The sequence below is a fragment of the Triticum aestivum genome, chromosome 2D (assembly GCF_018294505.1).
Source record: "Triticum aestivum cultivar Chinese Spring chromosome 2D, IWGSC CS RefSeq v2.1, whole genome shotgun sequence".
Taxonomy (NCBI): Eukaryota; Viridiplantae; Streptophyta; class Magnoliopsida; order Poales; family Poaceae; genus Triticum; species Triticum aestivum.
The window spans coordinates 471,726,307-471,749,060 of NC_057799.1; the positions used below are offsets into that span (position 1 = coordinate 471,726,307).

The window sequence follows — 22,754 nt, forward strand, 5'->3', positions numbered from 1 at the left end:
TCGCCGTGGTTCGACGCCGGCGTCCACCGCCGTCTTCGGGCGCCGCGAGCTTTCAAACCTGACATGCGGGCCCCGCGTGTCAGCCTCTGTTTTATTCCCCGAACCGTTTTTTGTTGGCGCCTTCGGACAAAATACGTTTTCTCCTTGCGCTTGCGCATTCCCAGCGAAGCGTTTCTGTTTTCTCAGTTAAAACCCTGGAACTTTTCTGTTTCATTACAGAAAGGTCCCTGGACAGAAACCTTATAACTTTTTAATGAAAAGGTATTTTGAGTGATTCTTTTTCTGTCAATCTCCAAATTTTGTCTAGTTTTTATGGGATTTATTTGAAAAATATTTGGCAAATTTTCTGTGCATGTGTTGGTTTTCACGTTAGTATCCCGTTTCGTGATTGCCGTAGGTTCCGGGAGAGGGGACGGAGCCGCGAACTTCGCCGAGCTAGACTCCGACTTCTCCGAACCAGGCAAGCATGTTTGAACATTTGATATGGCAGATGTTTTGCATGTTCATGTGAAAGTTTGTGCGTGGCATGTGAGTGTCGATAAATACCTCGTTGCTTGTAAGGCAACGACCCGGTTGTTCCGAAGATGCGATGACCTCTGATGAGATGTGGCCTAATCATGTAGTGACATGAAGGGCAGCAAGGTGGTACCGTTGTAGCATGCCAGCCTTACGTCATCCGACTCTCTTCGACGTTAACGTGGTTGGAGCCACGTTATCGATCTTTTCCCGCATGTTCCAAAGTTGCGATGACCTCTGATGAGAGGTGGCCTAATCATGTGGTGACATGAAGGGCAGCAAGGTGGTACTGTTGTAGCATGCCAGCCTTGTGTCATCCGACTTTTCCGACGTTAACATGGTTGGAGCCGTGTTATCGTCCCTTCCCCTTTCCGTGCTACCACATGTCTCATTGCCAGGATACGGTTTAGTAAGTTGGTAACCTCTTTCCGTGTACACACCAAACAGAGAGGCCGGGATGATGGTACCTTGGCCCAGGATTAAAGCCAGTCATTCGGTCAGGGGGCATGGGTGTTTCCGGTTGGGACCGAGAGGGGGGGCACCCCCTTATAGCGCGCGTATAGAAATTTGATCCCATGCTACGCGAGGTTGTAGCCTCCCCGACTCAGGGTTTTTCCTGAATGTTGCCGAGGGTGATCCCTGGCTTCGGATGGTTAAATTGGGTGTGTACTGGTTAGACGTGTTCCTTCCAGAACACCGTAGACGGAACTAGTCCCCGTGACTACTGAAATCCGTTGGCTGTGGTTTAAGTACAAACTCTGCAGAGTCAATTCTTTCCAAATCATCGTATCCATGATCAGTAATGTAGACTTTATATCCAAATCTATCCGTGTGAAAACTTGCCCCCGGTGAACAAGCTCAAGTGGTAAATTCAATTTTATTGTTATTCCTGTGGATGGACTAACATTATATTTGTCTCGTGCTTGTGATAAGTTATATTCCCGAATTATTGTAGTGTTGTGTTACAATATAAGCCCTTTATGAGACGTCGCGCAGACGTCCGACTGTGGCGTGTACTCGTTTCTCACTTTCGATATAAGCCCTTTATGTGATGTCGCTCAGACGTCCGACTGCGGCATGCACTGTCTTTACTTTCTGTTATAAGCCCTTTATGTGGTGTCGCCCCGACGCCCGACTGTGGCATTATTGTTCTGCATTTTCTGCTCGAGGAGTCTCAGTCTTTCAGACACTCGTTTGGCACCTGTATTATTATTCCGCATTTTCCGCTCGAGGAGTCTTTCAGACACTCGTTTGGCACCTGTATTATTATTCCGCATTTTCCGCTCGAGGAGTCTTTCAGACACTCGTTTGGCACCTGTATTATTATTCCGCATTTTCCGCTCGAGGAGTCTTTCAGACACTCGTTTGGCACCTGTATTATTATTCCGCATTTTCCGCTCGAGGAGTCTTTCAGACACTCGTTTGGCACCTGTATTATTATTCCGCATTTTCCTCTCGAGGAGTCTTTCAGACACTCGTTTGGCACCAGTATTACTATTCTGCAGTTTCCGCTCGAGGCGTCATTCAGACCCTCGCTTGGCACCCAGTATTTATTATCTCTGTGTCTGATCGCACTGGTTAACTTATTCATGTGCTTCATGTTTGCATTTGTTATACCTTATGTCCGAACTGTCTTGCGAGTACTTTCATAGTACTCACCTGGCTTGTTGATTTGGCCAGATGTTGACGAAGGCGATCTCTTGGATGAAGAGTTTGATAGCGCGTCCGACGCCTAGAGGAGTCCCAGTCAGTCCTGCGCGATCCCGGATATTGGTCACTTGTATCGTTTACGCTTCCGCCACCCGCAATAAGTCTTCTCGGGCCTCACTCCGACGCTCGAAGAGTTGTAGTATTCTGGAATCATGTCACTCGCTTCGCGATGATATTTCCACCACCGTTTTTATCGTGAGTTAGAAGTTTGCCACCCTATCCGCCGTATTGTTTTATCGGCGTGCATGTAATAAATTGTTGGGCAGTCTCTGCTCAACTTTGTATTATATTTAGTACTCCTGGTATTTTTCTTCTGTGACCAATGTATTGTCTATCAGTGAGAAGGAATTCTTCCTCGCTGGTCCGTAACAGGGATTGGTTTCTCAATAATTATTTTATTGAAAAACCGGTCGTGACAAGCTTGGTATCAGAGCCAGGCTGACTGTAGGAAGCCACTAGGTGCGATCGCTAATCGGTTATTAGCGTCTTTAGTGCTTCTTCAGCATTTTGCAATTGTAGCTATTTTCTGTTGGTCATCATAAAATTTATGACATGACTACTCAGAATTTTTGCCTACTTTTGTAGATGGCTGGCAGCAGCTGTGAGAATCGAGTGTTCACCAACGTGCCCGAGGGGTTTGTCAAGCTCCTCGTCTCCATCACCAAGCTCGCGATCGGGCCAGCAGCTCGCCCGGAGTTCACACTCTATCAGCACAAGCTCAGTGACGACGTGTCTATGCACCAGGCTGTGGTGCAATTCAGGGGAGGACGATCTGCTGCTCGCCATTTCCGTTTTACGGGAAGGGCCATGCCTACGGAGAGGCATGCCATGCAGATGGCTGCCCGTGAGGCGATAGCTCGCCTTCGGGACATCCTTCCTACGATGAAGACTCGTCGCTACCGCTACCTCCCATGCCATGTGCCTTACACCAGCCACTATGCGTTCGCCTGCCATCGGGGAGAGCGAGATGAAGCCATCGAGATGGTTGTGGAGTATCTCAAGGCTCTGGAGGAGTCTTTCGACAACCTCGTAGATGATCTTGTGGCTGCCCGCATGGACTTAGTCCGGGGCGGTCCTGCCAGCAGGAAGGAGCTTCTCCACACGGCGCCGCCTCTGACATTCGTCTCGTCTTCAGCCTCGTATGCACCGGCCGTTTTGGCCACTGCTCGCCGTCTGCCTACCACTGAGGAGTTCGACCGAGTCATCGCTCCTACTCCAGTCAGAGCCGCACCGCCTGCCGCACGCGCTCTACCGCCAGTCGCCCCCGCACCATCACCGCAGCGCAGCGTCGCACGCCAGGAACCAGCTAGAGAGGAGGAGGTTGATTCTCCTGGACCGCTGAGCCTTGCCATCGGCAAGGGGAAGGAGATCTTCACCATCTCCGACTGAGAGCACCGAGTAGCCGCGTGTTATGCCTGCTTGTATGATGTGTTGTTTTTATCTGTACGCTAGTTTGTATTGGTGTGTTTGCTGCCTTCCGGAGTAGTACGCTAGTTTTTAATAACATGTCAGGATTGTGTACGCACAACCTGAGTGCTGTATCTTGTGTTTGCTTTCGCATGTAAGATTTGTGTTAAGCACTTCTTCTCCGTGAAAATCATTTGTGTTTCTTGAAAACCTTGAAGCCTTTTTGATTATTGCCTTTGCAAGGGTTTTCCTGCGCTACACGGTTTTTCTCATGGGTTTTGCAAATGATACCCCAGACTGGAAAAATGTCTCGCCCTTGGACTCGCTCTATGCCCAATCAGCCAGAAGAGGTTTACGGAACACAGACCAGCAACAATTTCACTCAGGGTCAGTCCAGCCAACAGGACAGCGAAGCGGCACTATCTCAAGTATGCCGTCTCTTCGAGCAAAGCCAGCAACAGCACCAGGAGATGATGAACCATGTCATCAATATGGGAAACCACCGTGAACCCTATCAACCACATTCCAAGTTATCTGAGTTACAGAAGACTCGCCCCTCAACTTTTGCTCACACCGACAGGCCACTGGAAGCCGATGATTGGCTTCGCGAGATTGAAAGGAAACTGATTATCGCTCAATGCTCAGATCATGAGAAGGTGCTTTATGCACCACACTACCTTACTGGAGCAGCCGCAGCATGGTGGGAAAACTTCCTACACATGCACCCCAGGGAACACAACATCACCTGGGAAGAATTCAAGGAAGGCTTCCGTGGGGCACACATTCCCAGGAGCATCCTAAAGATCAAGAAGAGAGAGTTTGATGACCTGAAGCAAAGAGGCATGACCGTCACAGAATACAACGGCCAGTTTACCCAACTGTCTCGTTATGCCTACGACGAGCACATGACAGAAAACAAGAAGATGGAAAAATTCCTGGACGGCCTGGCACCAGCATTAAGATGCCAACTGATTGTACACACCTTTCCGGATTTTAAGACGCTGGTGGACAAGGCCATCACCCTGGAGAATGAGCGCCGTAGTCTGGAAGATATCCGCAAGCGGAAGAGGGACAAGACGACTCTTGCCCGCAGCAACCGAGGCAAGACTGAGGTCCCAAGGACAGACACGAGGAGATCCACGACTACTGAGCCAAGACCCGTCGGACAATTTCATGCCAGAGACAAGGAGTTCACATACCGTCCAGGGGTCACCTGCTATGCTTGTGGTCAACAAGGGCATTATGCTAAACAGTGCCCGAAGCCAAGAGACTCGGCACCCAAGCCGAACAATGGTGGAAACAATCCAGCCCCCAAGCGCAACAACTTCAATCCCAGCAACAACCACAGGAAGGGTCACTTGAACCATGTGACCAGGGAAGAAGCGCAGAATGCCCCAGACATCGTGCTCGGTACGTTCCCTGTCAACACAGTACCTGCCACGGTTTTGTTTGATTCTGGAGCTTCCCATTCGTTCGTTTCGAAGAGTTTTGTTTCGCAACATGGTTTTCCGATACTCCCCTTGGAAAAATCTATGATCATCAAGTCCCCCGGAAATAAGCAAATTGCTCAGGGTTACTGCCAAGGAGTGGTCATTGAGTTCGAAGGACTACCATTCCACGCGAATCTCATCGTGTTGGAAAGTAAAGGACTGGATGTCATTTTAGGAATGGACTGGTTAACCACCAACAAAGGATTCATCGACTGTTTCAATCGGACAGTGATTCTCACTCACCATCACGGCAAGACTATAAGAGTTTCCGCTCAAGAAAGGCCACGATCACAGAAACCAAAACTGAACAAGATGGACATCGCAGAATTAAGAAAAGTGCCAGTGGTATGCGAGTTCCCTGATGTGTTCCCGGAAGAACTACCAGGTATGCCACCAGACCGAGAGATCGAATTCAGCATTGAATTAGCACCTGGCACCGCTCCCATTTATAAGAAGCCGTATAGAATGGCACCCTCAGAATTGGTGGAGTTGAAGAAGCAGATAAAGGAATTACTGGACAAGGGGTTTATACGAGCCAGCTCCTCACCATGGGGTTCGCCCGTATTGTTCGCCAAGAAGAAGGATGGGACACTGAGACTATGCATAGACTATCGAGCCCTCAATATGGTCACCATCAAAAACAAATACCCGATGCCACGGATAAATGATTTGTTTGACCAGCTCGCACAAGCTAAAGTATTTTCAAAGATTGATTTGAGATCAGGATACCATCAACTGAAGGTACGAACAGAGGATATCCCCAAGACAGCATTCACTTCCAGATATGGGTTATACGAGTTCACAGTGATGCCTTTTGGACTAACAAACGCCCCCGCATATTTCGTCCACCTCATGAACAAAGTATTCATGAAATTCATGGACAAATTTGTGGTGGTATTCATTGACGACATTCTGGTTTACTCAAGGACACCAGAAGAACATGCTGAGCACCTCAGAATTGTTTTGGGAGAATTGAGGAAACATCAGTTGTACGCCAAATTTAGCAAATGCGAATTTTGGCTAAGACAAGTTGGTTTCTTGGGCCATATTTTGAACCAAGAAGGCGTGGCCGTAGACCCAGAAAAGTCAAGGCCATACTGGACTGGAAGCCACCCGCGAATGTTACAGATGTGCGGAGTTTCCTAGGAATGGCCGGATATTACAGGAGATTTATTGAAGGATTCTCCACTGTGGCAAAACCTATAACACAGTTACTCAAGAAGGACAAGAAATTCGTATGGACGGAAGCATGTGAGCAGAGCTTCCAAGAACTCAAGAAAAGCTGACAACCGCACCAGTCTTAACCGTGCCAGACATACACAAGAGCTTTGAGGTATATTGTGACGCGTCCCGAAAAGGTCTCGGATGTGTACTAATGCAGGATGGCAAAGTTGTCGCATATGCCTCCAGGCAACTGCGAAAACATGAGGAAAATTACCCAACACATGACTTGGAACTAGCAGCAGTTATACATGCACTCAAGGAGTGGAGGCACTTTCTGTTGGGAAATCGCTGTGAAATATATACGGACCATAAGAGCCTCAAATATATTTTCACACAGCCAGAGCTGAATTTACGCCAACGACGCTGGTTGGAACTGGTCAAGGACTATGACGTCGGTATTCACTACCACCCAGGAAAGCAAATGTAGTGGCCGATGCCCTTAGTCGAAACCCCAGCCCGGACAGTGACGGTCAGCAAAGTTTGAGGCCTGAGTTTCAGCGAGAGTTCACTCGGCTCAACATGATGTTAGTCTCTGAGGGCACCATATCGAACCTGGAGATACAACCCACCCTAGTGGAACAAATCAAGAAGGCTCAACAGGGACATCCCAGTATCGAAGGCATAAAGAAGAAAATGAACCGTAGTAAGACTTCAGAATTCGTCACGGACAGTGAAGGAACATTATGGTACCGGGACAGACTTTGCGTACCTAACATTGAGGAACTCAAGCAACAGATCTTGACGGAAAGCCACACCGCTCCATACTCGATACATCCTGGAGGAACCAAAATGTACAAGGACATTCAGGAAAGATTTTGGTGGCACGGTATGAAAAGAGATATAGCCACATTCATTGCTTGTTGCGATTCATGTCAGCGCATCAAGGCCGAGCACCAAAAGCCAGCAGGGCTACTCCAGCCTAACAGGATACCGGAGTGGAAATGGGATGAAATCGGAATGGACTTCATTGTCGGATTACCCCGATCACAGCGTGGAAATGACGCCATCTGGGTCATCACAGACCGACTAACCAAGGTTGCTCACTTCATTCCCGTGAAGACTACCTACTCCACACAAAGACTGGCAAAACTCTATCTCTCCCGTATAGTTTGCTTGCACGGAGTCCCAAAGACTATAATATCAGACCGAGGCACCCAATTCGTCTCCAAATTTTGGGAACACCTACAACAAGCTCTGGGCACGCAACTGGCTTTCAGTACAGCATACCACCCTCAGACAGATGGACAAACAGAACGTGTAAACCAAATCCTAGAGGATATGCTAAGAGCCTGTGTGCTCACCTATGGATCCAGTTGGGAAGAGAGTTTGCCGTATGCCGAATTTGCGTACAACAACAGTTACCAAGCCAGCTTGCAAATGGCACCCTTTGAAGCATTGTACGGACGGAGGTGTCGTACCCCATTGAATTGGTCAGAAACAGGTGACAGCCGTATCTTCGGCCCAGATATGCTTAAGGAGGCCGAGGAAAAAGTTAAACAAATCAGGGACAGACTCAAGACAGCACAGAGCCGACAAAAGAGCTACTATGATCAGAAGCATCGTGAGGTCAGCTTTGAACCTGGTGATTCCGTATACCTCCGAGTATCTCCTATGAGGGGTCTGCAACGGTTCAAAATTAAGGGGAAACTAGCCCCAAGATTTATTGGACCATTTTGTGTAAAGGCACGAAGAGGCACAGTAGCCTACCAACTAGACCTCCCCAAGGAGCTGTCAGACGTCCATGACGTATTCCACGTCTCGCAGTTGAGGAAATGTGTGAGTAACCCGGAGAAACATGTACCTCATGAGGACATTGATATGCAACCAGATCTCACCTACAGAGAAAGGCCAGTAAAGATTTTAGAAGAGTCTGAACGGAGGACCCGTCAGAAAACGACAAAGTTTTCAGGGTCCAGTGGAGCAACCACACTGAGGATGAAGCCACATGGGAAAGGGAAGATTTCCTCCGAGCAGAGTATCCATATCTATTTGAGGATCAGCAGAAATCTCGAGGACGAGATTTTTCCTAAGGGGGTAGGTGTTGTGACACCCAAGTTTTTATTTGGATTTTTCAAAAAGATTTTTATTTGACTTGAGGGAGTGATTTAAAAAATTTCTTCAAGAGAACTCTCACTCTCAAATATTTTTTCTTTATGGCAAAAATTTTATTTGGATTCACCCAAGATCTGCCTTTGACCTTGGGGGTTCTTGCTTTTCATTTGGGCTCAAGACAAAATGTTTTTCATTTGAGAGAATAACTTTTGAAAACCTTTTCTTGAATTTGCACTATGGCTTTTGGAAAGTACTTTGCCACTTTCAACTATTCCTTCTTGCCATGGCATTAGTGCAAATCCTCTCTCCTAACCCTTCCCTCACCTTTGGATCATGATTTGCATCAAATCCAGCAAGTTGAACCTCCTCATGTGATCATTTCCATTCAAATTCTATTCAAATAAATTTCTGTCTTCTCTTATAGCACTTGGAGATTTACAAAGGAACTCCTTTTTCTGTTTTGATTTTTGCCACCAAACCTTTTTCCCCTCCTAGTCCTTTGAACCCTCAACCTGGAACCATGAAGATCCACTGGTCTCCAGTTCAAAAATTTCAAACTACATCAGCTGCAAGTTTGGACCAGATTTGCCAAATTTGGTGAAATTCATTCAAAACTTTCTCCAAAAATTCCAAGTAAATTCATGCAGCCCCTGGGTGCTTTGAGTGATCATCTCACCAAGTTACAGCTCCAGAAAAATTTATCTCTTTACCAAAACCTACTGTCGAACACCTGCAATGCTTGGTCACTGTCAAGTTTCAGTTAAGTTCAGAGTTCAGTCAGTGGCTCACTGTCGTTTTCTTCAGAAACGGGCGTCGATCTCGCCAGTACCCTCGCGTCGCCTTGCTCCTCGTCCTCGCCCACTTGTTCCTGCACCGCACGAGTGCCTGGCATCTTGCGGGCGTCGGCGACGAGCAGCAGAAGGTGCGCCGCCCCGTGACCGACGCCGGCGGCGGCTTTGCGGACGCCAGCGGGAGACACGGCGCCGCCGACTCCACCCAGCGCCGCCCAAACCACCGGAGCCCGCCGCGTGGCCGTCCACTCCCCCGAATGCGCTGCCGCTCTCGTCGTGAACCCCAGGGCGCGGAGCGCGCTCTCTGCCGCCGTTGAGCCCGTGCGGTCACCTCACCGTGGGCAGACGCCATTACGCCAGGACCAGCTCCGTTTAGCTGCAAAACGAGTCCCGTAACATCCACTGATGCTGCTCGACCGCTCAAACCCCCTGCCAACCCACTGCTCCGCCGTAATCGCTCGCCGGAGATTCTCCGTTCACGGCCACCCCGTCGATCTGCCTATAAATAGGGGCCCCGAGCTTCAACTCGAGCACCCACCAGCCCTACACTTCCCCTAGAGCACGCCCAGCCACTGGAAGAGCCGCGAGGGGGTCTCCTTCCTCGACTCCGGCCGCCGCGATCCGCCACGGGATCCAGCCCGATTCGCCCCCGTGTGTGCTCCGCAGCCCCCATTCTCTTGCCAGTAGCTTCTCCTTGCATCACCCGTTCTGACCCGCGCCTCAATTCGTACTTTGCAGCCCTCCACCGGAGTTCCCCAACCTCACCCGAACCGCCGTCCGCCGGAGATAGTGTCGCCGTCGACGTGGTGCTCCCCGTTGGACGAGTCCACCACCCACCGACGCGGAAGAAGACACTGAAGCTCTTGGTACCCTCCGTTTCTCCTAACTCGCCGTGGTTCGACGCCGGCGTCCACCGCCGTCTTCGGGCGCCGGCGAGCTTTCAAACCTGACATGCGGGCCCCGCGTGTCAGCCTCTGTTTTATTTCCCCGAACCGTTTTCTGTTGGCGCCTTCGGGCAAAATACGTTTTCTCCTTGCGCTTGCGCATTCCCAGCCGAAGCGTTTTCTGTTTTCTCAGTTAAAACCCTGGAACTTTTCTGTTTCATTACAGAAAGGTCCCTGGACAGAAACCTTTATAACTTTTTAATGAAAAGGTATTTTTGAGTGATTCTTTTTCTGTCAATCTCCAAATTTTGTCTAGTTTTTTATGGGATTTATTTGAAAAATATTTGGCAAAGTTTCTGTGCATGTGTTGGTTTTCACGTTAGTACCCCGTTTCGTGATTGCCGTAGGTTCCGGGAGAGGGGACGGAGCCGCGAACTTCGCCGAGCTAGACTCCGACTTCTCCGAACCAGGCAAGCATGTTTGAACATTTGATATGGCAGATGTTTTGCATGTTCATGTGAAAGTTTGTGCGTGGCATGTGAGTGTCGATAAATACCTCGTTGCTTGTAAGGCAACGACCCGGTTGTTCCGAAGTTGCGATGACCTCTGATGAGAGGTGGCCTAATCATGTAGTGACATGAAGGGCAGCAAGGTGGTACTGTTGTAGCATGCCAGCCTTGCGTCATCCGACTCTCTTCGACGTTAACGTGGTTGGAGCCACGTTATCGATCTTTTCCCGCATGTTCCAAAGTTGCGATGACCTCTGATGAGAGGTGGCCTAATCATGTGGTGACATGAAGGGCAGCAAGGTGGTACTGTTGTAGCATGCCAGCCTTGTGTCATCCGACTTTTCCGACGTTAACATGGTTGGAGCCGTGTTATCGTCCCTTCCCCTTTCCGTGCTACCACATGTCTCATTGCCAGGATACGGTTTAGTAAGTTGGTAACCTCTTTCCGTGTACACACCAAACAGAGAGGCCGGGATGATGGTACCTTGGCCCAGGATTAAAGCCAGTCATTCGGTCAGGGGGCATGGGTGTTTCCGGTTGGGACCGAGAGGGGGGGCACCCCCTTATAGCGCGCGTATAGAAATTTGATCCCATGCTACGCGAGGTTGTAGCCTCCCCGACTCAGGGTTTTTCCTGAATGTTGCCGAGGGTGATCCCTGGCTTCGGATGGTTAAATTGGGTGTGTACTGGTTAGACGTGTTCCTTCCAGAACACCGTAGACGGAACTAGTCCCCGTGACTACTGAAATCCGTTGGCTGTGGTTAAGTACAAACTCTGCAGAGTCAATTCTTTCCAAATCATCGTATCCATGATCAGTAATGTAGACTTTATATCCAAATCTATCCGTGTGAAAAACTTGCCCCCGGTGAACAAGCTCAAGTGGTAAATTCAATTTTATTGTTATTCCTGTGGATGGACTAACATTATATTTGTCTCGTGCTTGTGATAAGTTATATTCCCGAATTATTGTAGTGTTGTGTTACAATATAAGCCCTTTATGAGACGTCGCGCAGACGTCCGACTGTGGCGTGTACTCGTTTCTCACTTTCGATATAAGCCCTTTATGTGATGTCGCTCAGACGTCCGACTGCGGCATGCACTGTCTTTACTTTCTGTTATAAGCCCTTTATGTGGTGTCGCCCCGACGCCCGACTGTGGCATTATTGTTCTGCATTTTCCGCTCGAGGAGTCTTTCAGACACTCGTTTGGCACCTGTATTATTATTCCGCATTTTCCGCTCGAGGAGTCTTTCAGACACTCGTTTGGCACCTGTATTATTATTCCGCATTTTCCGCTCGAGGAGTCTTTCAGACACTCGTTTGGCACCTGTATTATTATTCCGCATTTTCCGCTCGAGGAGTCTTTCAGACACTCGTTTGGCACCTGTATTATTATTCCGCATTTTCCGCTCGAGAAGTCTTTCAGACACTCGTTTGGCACCTGTATTATTATTCCGCATTTTCCGCTCGAGGAGTCTTTCAGACACTCGTTTGGCACCTGTATTATTATTCCGCATTTTCCGCTCGAGGAGTCTTTCAGACACTCGTTTGGCAGCTGTATTATTATTCCGCATTTTCCTCTCGAGGAGTCTTTCAGACACTCGTTTGGCACCAGTATTACTATTCTGCAGTTTCCGCTCGAGGCGTCATTCAGACCCTCGCTTGGCACCCAGTATTTATTATCTCTATGTCTGATCGCACTGGTTAACTTATTCATGTGCTTCATGTTTGCATTTGTTATACCTTATGTCCGACTGTCTTGCGAGTACTTTCATAGTACTCACCTGGCTTGTTGATTTGGCCAGATGTTGACGAAGGCGATCTCTTGGATGAAGAGTTTGATAGCGCGTCCGACGCCTAGAGGAGTCCCAGTCAGTCCTGCGCGATCCCGGATATTGGTCACTTGTATCGTTTACGCTTCCGCCACCCGCAATAAGTCTTCTCAGGCCTCACTCCGACGCTCGAAGAGTTGTAGTATTCTGGAATCATGTCACTCGCTTCGCGATGATATTTCCACCATCGTTTTTTCGTGAGTTAGAAGTTTGCCACTCTATCCGCCGTATTGTTTTATCGGCGTGCATGTAATAAATTGTTAGGCAGTCTCTGCTCAACTTTGTATTATATTTAGTACTCCTGGTATTTTTCTTCTGTGACCAATGTATTGTCTATCAGTGAGAAGGAATTCTTCCTCGCTGGTCCGTAACAGGGATTGGTTTCTCAATAATTATTTTATTGAAAAACCGGTCGTGACAACGGCTCGTCAAAACCTCACCAAAACAAAGGACATTTCTTATCTTATGCCAGGAGAGACGTCTTAAAATTGACAACATTCAAACGCCTTGTGATTGTGTGAGCACTGATGCCACCATCAACGAGGGTGAGAAGGAGAATAAGTGGCAACACATATGGGATGTCATGTGTTGAAAGAAAGGACGTTGACCTATTGGGGTCTTACTCATGGTTATTGGGTTAGAAAAGTGTGGGGCTTTTTATCCCATTGCAACGCACGGTTTTTTTTGCTAGTATAATTAAATGAACTATGCTTCTTAACAAATTTCTCTTAGTATGTAAACATGTCATCTCAACGTGCAACCACGTCTGAAAAAGATGTACCTCAACATGCAACTGAGAAAACTATTATGCTACTTGTATTTAATAAAATAAATACACCGTATTTGACAGCTACTCCTATGTAATAATCACATACAGTAAATCACATCTATATATTCTCTGTTCTCGCATTATTAATCTAAATATTTATGTTCCAAACTTGACGAAATATATCACAGCAAATTTCCAAAAACGAGTAGATGTAGCAAGAAATGTGCACCAGTGTATGCACTTAATTTGGTCGTCGAGCTTAGAAAGTCTTACACATGAGTTTGTCTGATCCCGCCCTTACATGGACGTGCATGGGGAACCTCTGCTACTATATAGCTAGCCTACTGCTACATCTCTTCCACGGCTTCACTACGCCGTAGCAGATCCACTATGCGTCTCTTACAAAGCGTCATCAATCAATCAACCAACTTCAAGAAATCTTGCAGTGTGAAAAAATCATATCGTCCAAGAAACCCTGTCGTTGGCGGACGGCCACCGCTGCACCCGGCCGCTTCCAGGCGCAAATCATCCAAGGCCTCGTCAACATCCAAGACCATGTCGAGGTAGTCGAGTTCGTCCAAGAAGGCCTCCTCCTGCTCCTCGTACATCTCTTGCTGAACCCGATCGTCCAAGGAAGCATCGCCGTCCACGGCCTGTTCTTCAAGTTCAACCCCGCTGGCTCCGCCCGCCGCTGCTTTGTCTTCCTCGATGGCCTCCGTGAGGTGGCGGGTGATTTCCTCGGCGCTCGCCATGAGCAACCGCGTGGTGCCCATCACCCAGTCTGCCTCGCCTGCCGCGGCCGCCTCTGCTATCAACTCGATGGCCTCGTCGATCTCGAGGGCGAGGTCGCCCGTGGCTACAGAGTCCAAGTTGTACAAGACGTGCTCGCCGGCCGCGGCCGCCGTTGTTGCCATCTTGCCGACGGCCTTGCTGAGCTCCGCGAGGGCATCCAGGACGTCCTTGTCGGTCGCGTCCGCCGCGATCTTGTCCAGGTCGCCTCGGAGCTTGTCGGCGTAGGAGGCGAAACCGCTGGGGCTGGGCCTCGTAGAAGCTTCTTCACCGGGCGCCGATGTGAGTGCCGAAGCCCCCATCGCCGCGCACGTTTGTTCCGCTCGTTCTCTGTGGATTCGCGGCGAGAACCAAGGAAAGGGCTACCATCAAGTTCTGATTACCGGGACGAGAGATCGAGAGAGGCAACGTCGATGTTAATGTAGGCAGAGGCCCCTGCCGCTGCTGCCTCTTGTGAGAGTCGGGGAAGGAATACAGTTGTCTATCGGAATTCGGAAGTCGAATTGGACGTCGAGCCTGTTTCCTTACCGGAAGTCGAATTAAATGTCCCATAAGAAAAATATTTTCCCCTTTTTATAACATTTCTTCAATATTATAGGGCCAATTTAAGCTCAATTTAAGCACGGTAACTTAACTTGATAGCAATTATATTTAGTGCCAAAAATGTTTATTTTATACGTATATAATTAGCGGCTTGAACAATCTTTTAATGATATTTTAAAATACATACACAATGTGGCTACCTAGAACTACCTAACACTAGTCGGTGGCCCACGGCATCTAGTAATCGCCCCCGTCGTCGTCGCTGCCCTCCTCCTCCTCCAAAGGGATAGTCTAGGAAGGCGTAGGGGCCTAACTCATGAGCGGCAACCGCGAGCTGCCGCTGCTGTTGCCGGATGTACTCCTCGTTGCGAGTTTCGAGGGCGGAGAGCCACATCACGGCGTCAAGTGAATCCTCGAGCTCCAGCACCGCGTCTGGCTGGCCTCAACTGGTACAACGTCGCTCATTGGAGCGGGGGGGCAGCGAGGCTGACGAGGACCTCCTCCTTCACCCGGACAAGGGGGCAAGCCCTACGCCATTAGCCACTAGTGGAGTCGTCGGTGCCACAGGAAGCGTTGGATCCCCTGCCGATGCGGGAGGAGAATCTGGCTGCTGCCGCGACTAGTGCGCCACGGGGAGAGTTTGCGTCGTGCGCAGCCTAGGACATGAGGTTCCGCTCAGCCGCCAAATTGAGCCAATAGGCTACGTTCTTGCGCAACGGCATTGTCCCGGATGTTGAAGGAGATGGGAGGGGAGGAGGCGGCTAGGGCTTTGGTAATGAGGACGCCTCGTCACCGGGCTTTTATAGCCGGGGATGAAGCCATGTGGCCATCCGAACGGCTGCCTCGGGAATCAAAGGGTGTGGTAGAGACCATTAGTGTGCAGATGGTTGGTCGTCCATTCACCATGGCTCACCGGTGATTATTTGTGTGTGAACTTGGGCCAACAACTTCAAATCCAGCTGTGGCGCGACGAGAAAGAATTTAAAACTTCCCTCCTGCGTTTGCGGTTGGATATGAAGCAAGCTCCAAGCAGGGCCTCCACATCCTCCATATTTAAAGGCTATGAGCTCGTTTTTGGAGCGACTTCATAAATGTGGAGGTATATGTGGACTCTGCTAAAGTGTTATTTTGAGTCAAAATCATCCTATTAATAGTTATTATGGTGATCAGGGCCATAGGGCAACTCTACTGGAGTTGCTCTTAGCGTTAGGTTCAGCGTCATAGGTGCAATCTGATCCGTTGAATGAAACATTCTTTACAAAGATTCCACAATGGACTACATACGGAGCAAAATAAGTAAATCTACACTCTAAAATGCATCCATATACATCAGTATGTGGTTCATAGTGAAATCTCTACAAAGACTTATATTTAGAAACGGAGGGAGTAGAAGATTGTGTTTTTGTACTGTTTTTGTACCCTGTCAAGTAAAACCCGTGCGTACTCATGCTCTGATATTTGGTGAAGACACATGTACCTCGTAGCCAAATAACAAAAATTCAAGACCCTATATTCTCGTTATTACTGCTATTACTGTTTACATTCCTTTCGGAAACTCTTCTACGTACTTACTTGCTTTTGAAGCAATGGTGAAATACCTGCCTGAATAAATTGATGGTTGAAGTCAGTTATGACATAATTGTACCTCTAGCACACCTGGGTTGGATATACTGTTACAGTCTTCTGTTTCATTGAGCACACCTGGACAGACAGACACCTAATCAAGTCAAGGTCCATAATAGCACAGGCCCTGAAAATTCTACCACATATAACATCTGGGTGAACTCACTCAGGACAACAAAAACATATCAGCACTCAAAGATAAACTGTGATAACGTACACATGTTACAGAGACGGGTCAATTGTACGGCTTTCATTATCTGCTAGGGCTCAGTTCTAACTTATCTTCTACTGCAAAACACGGAATACACGGCCTCGATCTCGTTTCCTCCAACTGACATTCTTCAATCATCTTTCATGTCAAAATGAACAGCGAAGGCATGCATTCTCGAAAGGAATCGTGGGAAGTGGCCTGATGATGAAGCAGCCTAGCACATTTACCCCTTCTAACCCTGAGACAAACAAAACAATACATGCCTCCTCTTTCAGTGTTTCATTTATTATTCAGTCCCTCTCTTTAGCACTTCTCCTGTCCTTTCTCTTTTGTTCTCGTGTGCCTGAAAATAGAAGGCGGTACTTATAAGGTGGGCGTGCTCTGTCTGTACAATGTTTGTACTGTTTATCATTGTAAGTATAGTTAAGGGGATATTTGAAATGTAAAACACTTGATCAGAGACAGGTTACATCCAATATTCATCTAACTGCAAGTTAGGCGAAATAGAAGAAAAGGATGATAGAAGTTTACTTTTCTTCTCTTCGTGTTTCTTTCGCCTCCAATTCTCAGCAAGTCTTCTCTTCTCCCTTTGCTTGTCCATGTTCACACAAATCTAAAATAAAATGAAAAGCAACTAATATGAACAACATACACAAACAAAGGCAACTAATGTATGAGCTACATACACAAGATACAAACTTGATTCTGGTTATGAATACCGTAAATAGTCTATAGAAACCTAACCTCTTGCCCAGAATCTTGAAGAGCTTTCAACGGTTCCACACGATCCTGGCCAATCATAACAAACCGCGATCCTTTATTATTGTCATTACTGCTATTACTGTTTACATGCCTTTTGGACAACTCTTCTAGTTGCTTTTGAAGCAATGGTGAAATACCAGCCTGAATAAATTGATGGTTCAAGTCAGTGAACACATAATAGACACTCTAGTCAGGTTAGGATACCATAAATCGATCCATAACATTTACTCCATGACAGAAAACTAACCCCAGCCAAATAGCGGCGTGAGAATGTCTTAGGCTGCAAGGGATGTTGCAAGAGTTCATTCAAATCCTGTGATTCAAAGGAAAATATGTTTACATACGGGCCAGATAGGTAAACATTGTAAAAATCATGAACACCTACAAATAGTTTAGTTTACCGATATTCTAACCCTATAAGCCTAATATAATCATCATAATCATTCAAACCTGTTGAAGTTTCTGGAGCTGTGCCGAAGTCGCCTTTCGTTGCTTGTGGCCCCGTACACGTTCTTCCTCACTGTCACTAGCCTCCAATATCAAACCCATGGATTCAGCATTCCTCTGAAGCCAGGATTTGTTAGCATTTTCCTGAAAGCAGAGGAAAATCAGAGCGTAGACAACCATAACCTAACTTTAATCAGAGGCCAGTGGTTAATCCATACGTGTTAGAAATGACCAAAGAATATGATTGAAAATCTAACAAACCCCTTGCCTTTGAATTTTTACTTGATATCTTGTCAATCTGCCGAGCAAGGGAGAGCCTATTCATTATTGCAGGCATGTAGGCCTGATCAACAGGAAACTGCTGCAGGTTCTCCTGTGATTTTCAATCAATGGTTATAGTCAGCTTAATCCGAGAAATAACCATTGTAAAATTATGCACCACACTGAGTGGTTGAGACTTGAGAGCGATGGAAACGCAGTTGTAGCAACAGGTGCAAAATAGAAGAGCGCAGCTATGAAATAATATATCGGAAAGGGTGGCCAAAAAGATCAGTTATGACAGGCCATGAGAGACTGAATATGCCGCGTATGCGGTAATATTTAATGTATGAATACACCTGAAATAAATCACCTTTGAAAATGACTTGCAAAGAGAGTAAAACTTGGCTTTGTCGGCAGGGGAGATTAATGCAATACTGCAGCCAGTCAATGATTTACGCGCTGTCCTTCCACTCCTGTGGATATAAACCTAAGGGGACAAACAAGAATTTTAATAGCTCTAGTTAGCTTGGTCTATATGTCTAGGAAAGTATAGGTTTGAGAAATAAACAGTGCACTTACATCACTTGAGTGTGGCAGTTGATAATGGATAACAGTTCGAACATTATCAAAGTCCATGCCCCTTGCAAAACCATCAGTCGCGACCAAAACGGAGTTCTCACCTTCACGGAAACGATCCACAGCCTGGATGAGCACAGGAAAACCTCAACGCTTTATGTTACAGAAGGCAAAGCTAAACAAGGATATATGAGAAGTGCTCAACTTTATTTGGACATAACCAGTCATACGGATCAATGTAAAATAAGCAAGAACAAAAAAAAACTACAGTGCAGAAGGTAGATCATACAACATCATAGAACTTGAAAAGAAAAGAAAAAACATCCTCTTATCCCAGAGTCAGTTATTAACTGATAATTTCAGGCAAACATTAGTGCATTAATTACTGTTAGCAACATCCAAAGATGAGAGTGCATGTCCGAATAAAAGGCATAACTTTCATGTGTACCGGATTGTGCGGGTTACAGGAATTCTGGCCATAAGCATTTAAGTATATAACGGATAAAATCTAAACTGAATGATAATTCCAAAAGCTTAGCAAATGTTAATTGTAAATATCACGTATAGTTTATGGGAGAAAATCACCTTCATGCGAGCCCTTTGTTGCATTTGAGCATGATTTGTCAAGACATTTATTCCAAGAGTGCGTAATAAGGAAGAAATGTGGCGCAGTGCGGAAATCGATGTGCAAAATACTATCGTGCGGCCTTGCCCATGAACACTCAATATATAATAAAGGTTGGCATCCTTATCATCATCACTACACCTGCAAAACAAGCGATGATTTTTCAGTGTCAAACTGTCTATTATAATTTTTCATAAAAAAGTACAGGCCAAAAAAAACAGTGGCCATAATAACAGAAGTACAAAAAGAAGAGAAGGCATACTCGATGAATGATTCTTCAAGTTTCTCAGGCAAGATCGAAGCATTTGTCAAATCAACTATTTCTGCATTAGGTTTCATACCAGCCTGCTTTGAAAGTGCTTCAATAGAACTAAGATCATCAGCCGTCGCTGTCTTTGAAGTAGAAAGCCCACGCTTCAACTTCTTACGAAAATTAGCTGAAAGCGCAAGCGTTGCCGAGAAGACAAAGGTTTGCCTCTTCTTTATTTGCAAATTTGCTACAGTTTCACAGCTTGACGTGGCTTTTACAGTTTGCTCATCAGAACTATTGGATAATGGAAGCATCTCAATTATAGATTGCACTTCTTTAAAATGACCACGCTCTATCATTCTATCAGCCTCGTCCAACACGAAGAATGACAATGAATGAAGCTGAGTGATAAAAACAGAATATTGTGACAGTTAGCACCATGTCTTCAACATAAAATAACCACAAAATGACAACTGCAATAAGTAGAATATGCCAAATTTATACACTCATTCTCTCTTCTTCTGAAATATAAAATGAGTTCAGTTTACTATTGGGTTCATTTGTCCAGAAGTCCAAAATTGTAGTAATAACCATCAGATATAGGTTAGCTTCAACCAGAGATCACTGGGCTCCATCAAAAAGAAGTTTTATCTTGGGAGGTAAACCAGCATTCTCCAGACTAAAGATGCCAGCCTGGCTTTCTGTTTGCAGTTTGTACGAACAGAAAAAAGGTGAATCTAGTAAGTGTGCCATTTTCTTCTAGCTTCCAGCGATGGGAATCTTCTGATTGCAATGCGGTAACAAAGCTTTGTACATGGAAGCTGGGCATTTGTTATCACTCATGCGAAACAGTCAATTTCAGATTAGCTTATGATTGCTGATAATATTTAATTAATTATTCCCTATACAGCTATACTGCAACCCAAGGGGTGTGAATGGTGATGTTGATGATACACTGAAATGCCAAAATGCACGCTAACAATTTGACATATGCTTTCAGACTTTCACATACTAACCTCAACTAAGTGCTGATTGCCTGATGACATTAGCTCCCATAGTCTTCCTGGAGTTCCAACAACAATTTCAGGTTTCTTTTTCAAAAGTCGTTCTTGCTTTTCCATGGATAAACCACCAACAATAGGAACAACATGAATTCCTAAGAACTTAGCTGCTTCTTTTAGATGATCACAGACCTGTAGATAAGAATAAGAACATGTGAATGAGTGGGTGATACATAGCACCTCATAGTCGAATAGAGGTGACAGCTTGCACAGAAGAAATTACAGGACCAACGATATTCAGAATTCAAACTGAAGAAGCTAGGGAAATTTGAACCCAACTGAGCACTAAGGGCAATAGGATGGAGAGCGTAGATTTATAGCTACACTGCTACAGCATCGTCAAACAATTAAATTCCACGCCAAATGTAAATTGCACTATGTTAGATCATTCTTATACCTGTTTGGCAAGTTCTCTGGTGGGTGTCAAAATAAGTGCTCTGAGTGGGCCTCCTGTAGAACTTCCCTCCGCTGCTTTTTCATCTTCTACATGTAATCTTGTGGTCTTCTCTCGTTCTTCAAGAAGGCGCTGCAAAATAGGGAGACCAAAAGCAAGTGTCTTGCCAGAACCTGTCTCAGCTGCTCCAATAACATCCTGTTGCAGTGTAAAAAAGAATACAAGAGCATAGTTAAAAGACTTAAGGTTTCATCTGGAGCAATTTAAAAAGCTTCAATTAATAACTAGTTAACTAAGAGGGACGAAAAATAGCACTATCAGTATATAATAATACAATAATATATCCATTAGGCAACTTTATGAAAGCAACAAGCATAAGAACAATACCATATTTTCAGTAAAGAATAGTGTCACCATTTTCATGTAGAAAAAGCCAACGGCCAGTGGCCTGTGAGTTAACATTGACAAACCTTGCCTTGATGAGCCCCTGCAGGAATGCAAGCCTTCTGTATAGGTGTTGGTTCATTGAACCCAAGCCTGTGCATTGCCTTGATAAGAAGGGGATGCAATCTTAGCTCTAGCCACGCATAAAGTTCATCCTCACCCAATTTCACCTCCTCTTTGTTGTCTTGTTCCATATTTTCAATGTCATCTTGCATATCTGGAAGCACACAACAGTATTATTAACTAAAAATTTGGCAAATCACAACTAACAGAAGCACAAAGTAAAGAATGCAAAAACTACAGTCTAAGAGCTACAGAAGCAAATGGTCCGAAGCCACAGGCTGAAAATGAGAAGCTAAGCACCTTCCACATTGTCATCAGCAACGTCCTCCTTGCTCTCTGAATCATTATCCTTCACCTTCCTCTTCTTCTTGTTCCTCTTCTTCCTCTTTCCTTTCTTCTCACCCTTCTCACCCTCCTCCTCGCTCTCAGCTACCGAATCGCCTGCACAATCGCCATCACCATCACCATCGCCGCCTGCATCGCCATCCAAGCGCTTGGCATCCCCTCGCTTGCGTTTCTTCTTCCTCTTCTTCTTCTGGTCATTCCACGCTTTCTTCTCACTTCCTCCCACGTCCTCCACGACGCTCCCGAAGATCCCGAAGTCGGCCCCGTCGATCTCCTCCAGCTCCAGGAACCCTGCGCCGAATCCCCAGCCACGTCAGTAACCACAGAGACAAACCGAACCAAGGTGGAGCCCAGTACTGGAAAGTCAGTTCGTTACCTCCTTCCTTGCCGCCGGCGAGGACGAGGAAGGGGTCCTCGACCATGGTGGCGCCAGAGGAGGACGGGGCGGCAGTGGCGGCGGCGGCTTTCTTCGGTTTCTTCCTGCGGCCTTTCTTATTTTTCTTAGGCCTTTGGATGGCCTCCTGCGGCGGTGTGGGCGGGTCTGGCGTAGGCTGCTCCGGTGCGTCGGCCATCGGAGACCGAGGGCGGCGGGAGGAGGCGGCGGTGGCGCTGGCGGCGACGGGCGACGGCAGAAGGGGAGGAAGAGGTGAGGGTTGTGGTTTGGACTTCTTTTTTTGGAGGTTGGGTTTTGGTTTGGTCTAATCTTGTCATTGGGCCTTTAGGCAGACTACCGACAGGTTGGGCCGACTTGTCTACTGGGCTTCAGGTAACTATGCAAAGTTTACGCTTATAAAAAATAAACGCGCCGTTTAGAACCCCTCCAAACAAAACAAAAAAGGCTTACTACGCATCGATCGGCTGGTCTTTTTTCTAGAATTTTTTCATTTATATCACGAATCAGTACAAAGTAGATGACTCTTACAAGCACGCTGAAACACAAATATAAAGGACCATGAACACCTAAAGTACCCTAAGACAACCATAACACAAAAAGATCTCTGAAGCCCTGTGTCATCATCCCTGAATTTTGAGAGAAGACCTCTGCAGCCAAGGATCTGTAACCAGTCGCAAGCAGGTCATCATCTTCGACCACGGTACAATTGCCGCTACGTTGTTTCCTCCTTTCTTGACACCGGCGCTGAGAGGGTATGGACATCAATCCAACACACCTGCAACA

At 46.6% G+C, this 22,754-nt stretch overlaps 1 protein-coding gene across 1 annotated transcript; it reads right to left on the reverse strand.

Moving 5' to 3' along the window:
- Positions 1 to 16,183: 16,183 nt before the first annotated feature.
- Positions 16,184 to 22,255, reverse strand: LOC123053880 (DEAD-box ATP-dependent RNA helicase 13). Its single transcript, XM_044477472.1, has 15 exons — positions 21,954 to 22,255; positions 21,533 to 21,868; positions 21,196 to 21,386; positions 20,729 to 20,923; positions 20,287 to 20,463; positions 19,283 to 19,671; positions 18,981 to 19,161; positions 18,399 to 18,521; positions 18,190 to 18,306; positions 17,827 to 17,931; positions 17,562 to 17,702; positions 17,359 to 17,424; positions 17,094 to 17,252; positions 16,881 to 16,962; positions 16,184 to 16,692 (listed from the first exon to the last, which is right to left on the reverse strand). The coding sequence occupies exons 1-15, from the start codon at positions 22,147 to 22,149 to the stop codon at positions 16,640 to 16,642; spliced, it is 2,511 nt and encodes an 836-aa protein (XP_044333407.1). The 5' UTR covers positions 22,150 to 22,255; the 3' UTR covers positions 16,184 to 16,639.
- Between the last annotated feature and the right edge of the window lie 499 nt (positions 22,256 to 22,754).

Excerpts from the sequence above, each read along its gene's own strand:
- LOC123053880 (XM_044477472.1), bottom strand. The coding sequence starts at position 22,149 with ATGGCCGACGCACCGGAGCAGCCTACGCCAGACCCGCCCACACCGCCG. Across the intron at positions 18,307-18,398 it reads AACTGCCACACTCAAGTGAT|GTTTATATCCACAGGAGTGG; the intron begins GTAAGTGCACTG and ends TTGTCCCCTTAG. Across the intron at positions 17,703-17,826 it reads TATCAAGTAAAAATTCAAAG|GAAAATGCTAACAAATCCTG; the intron begins GCAAGGGGTTTG and ends CTCTGCTTTCAG.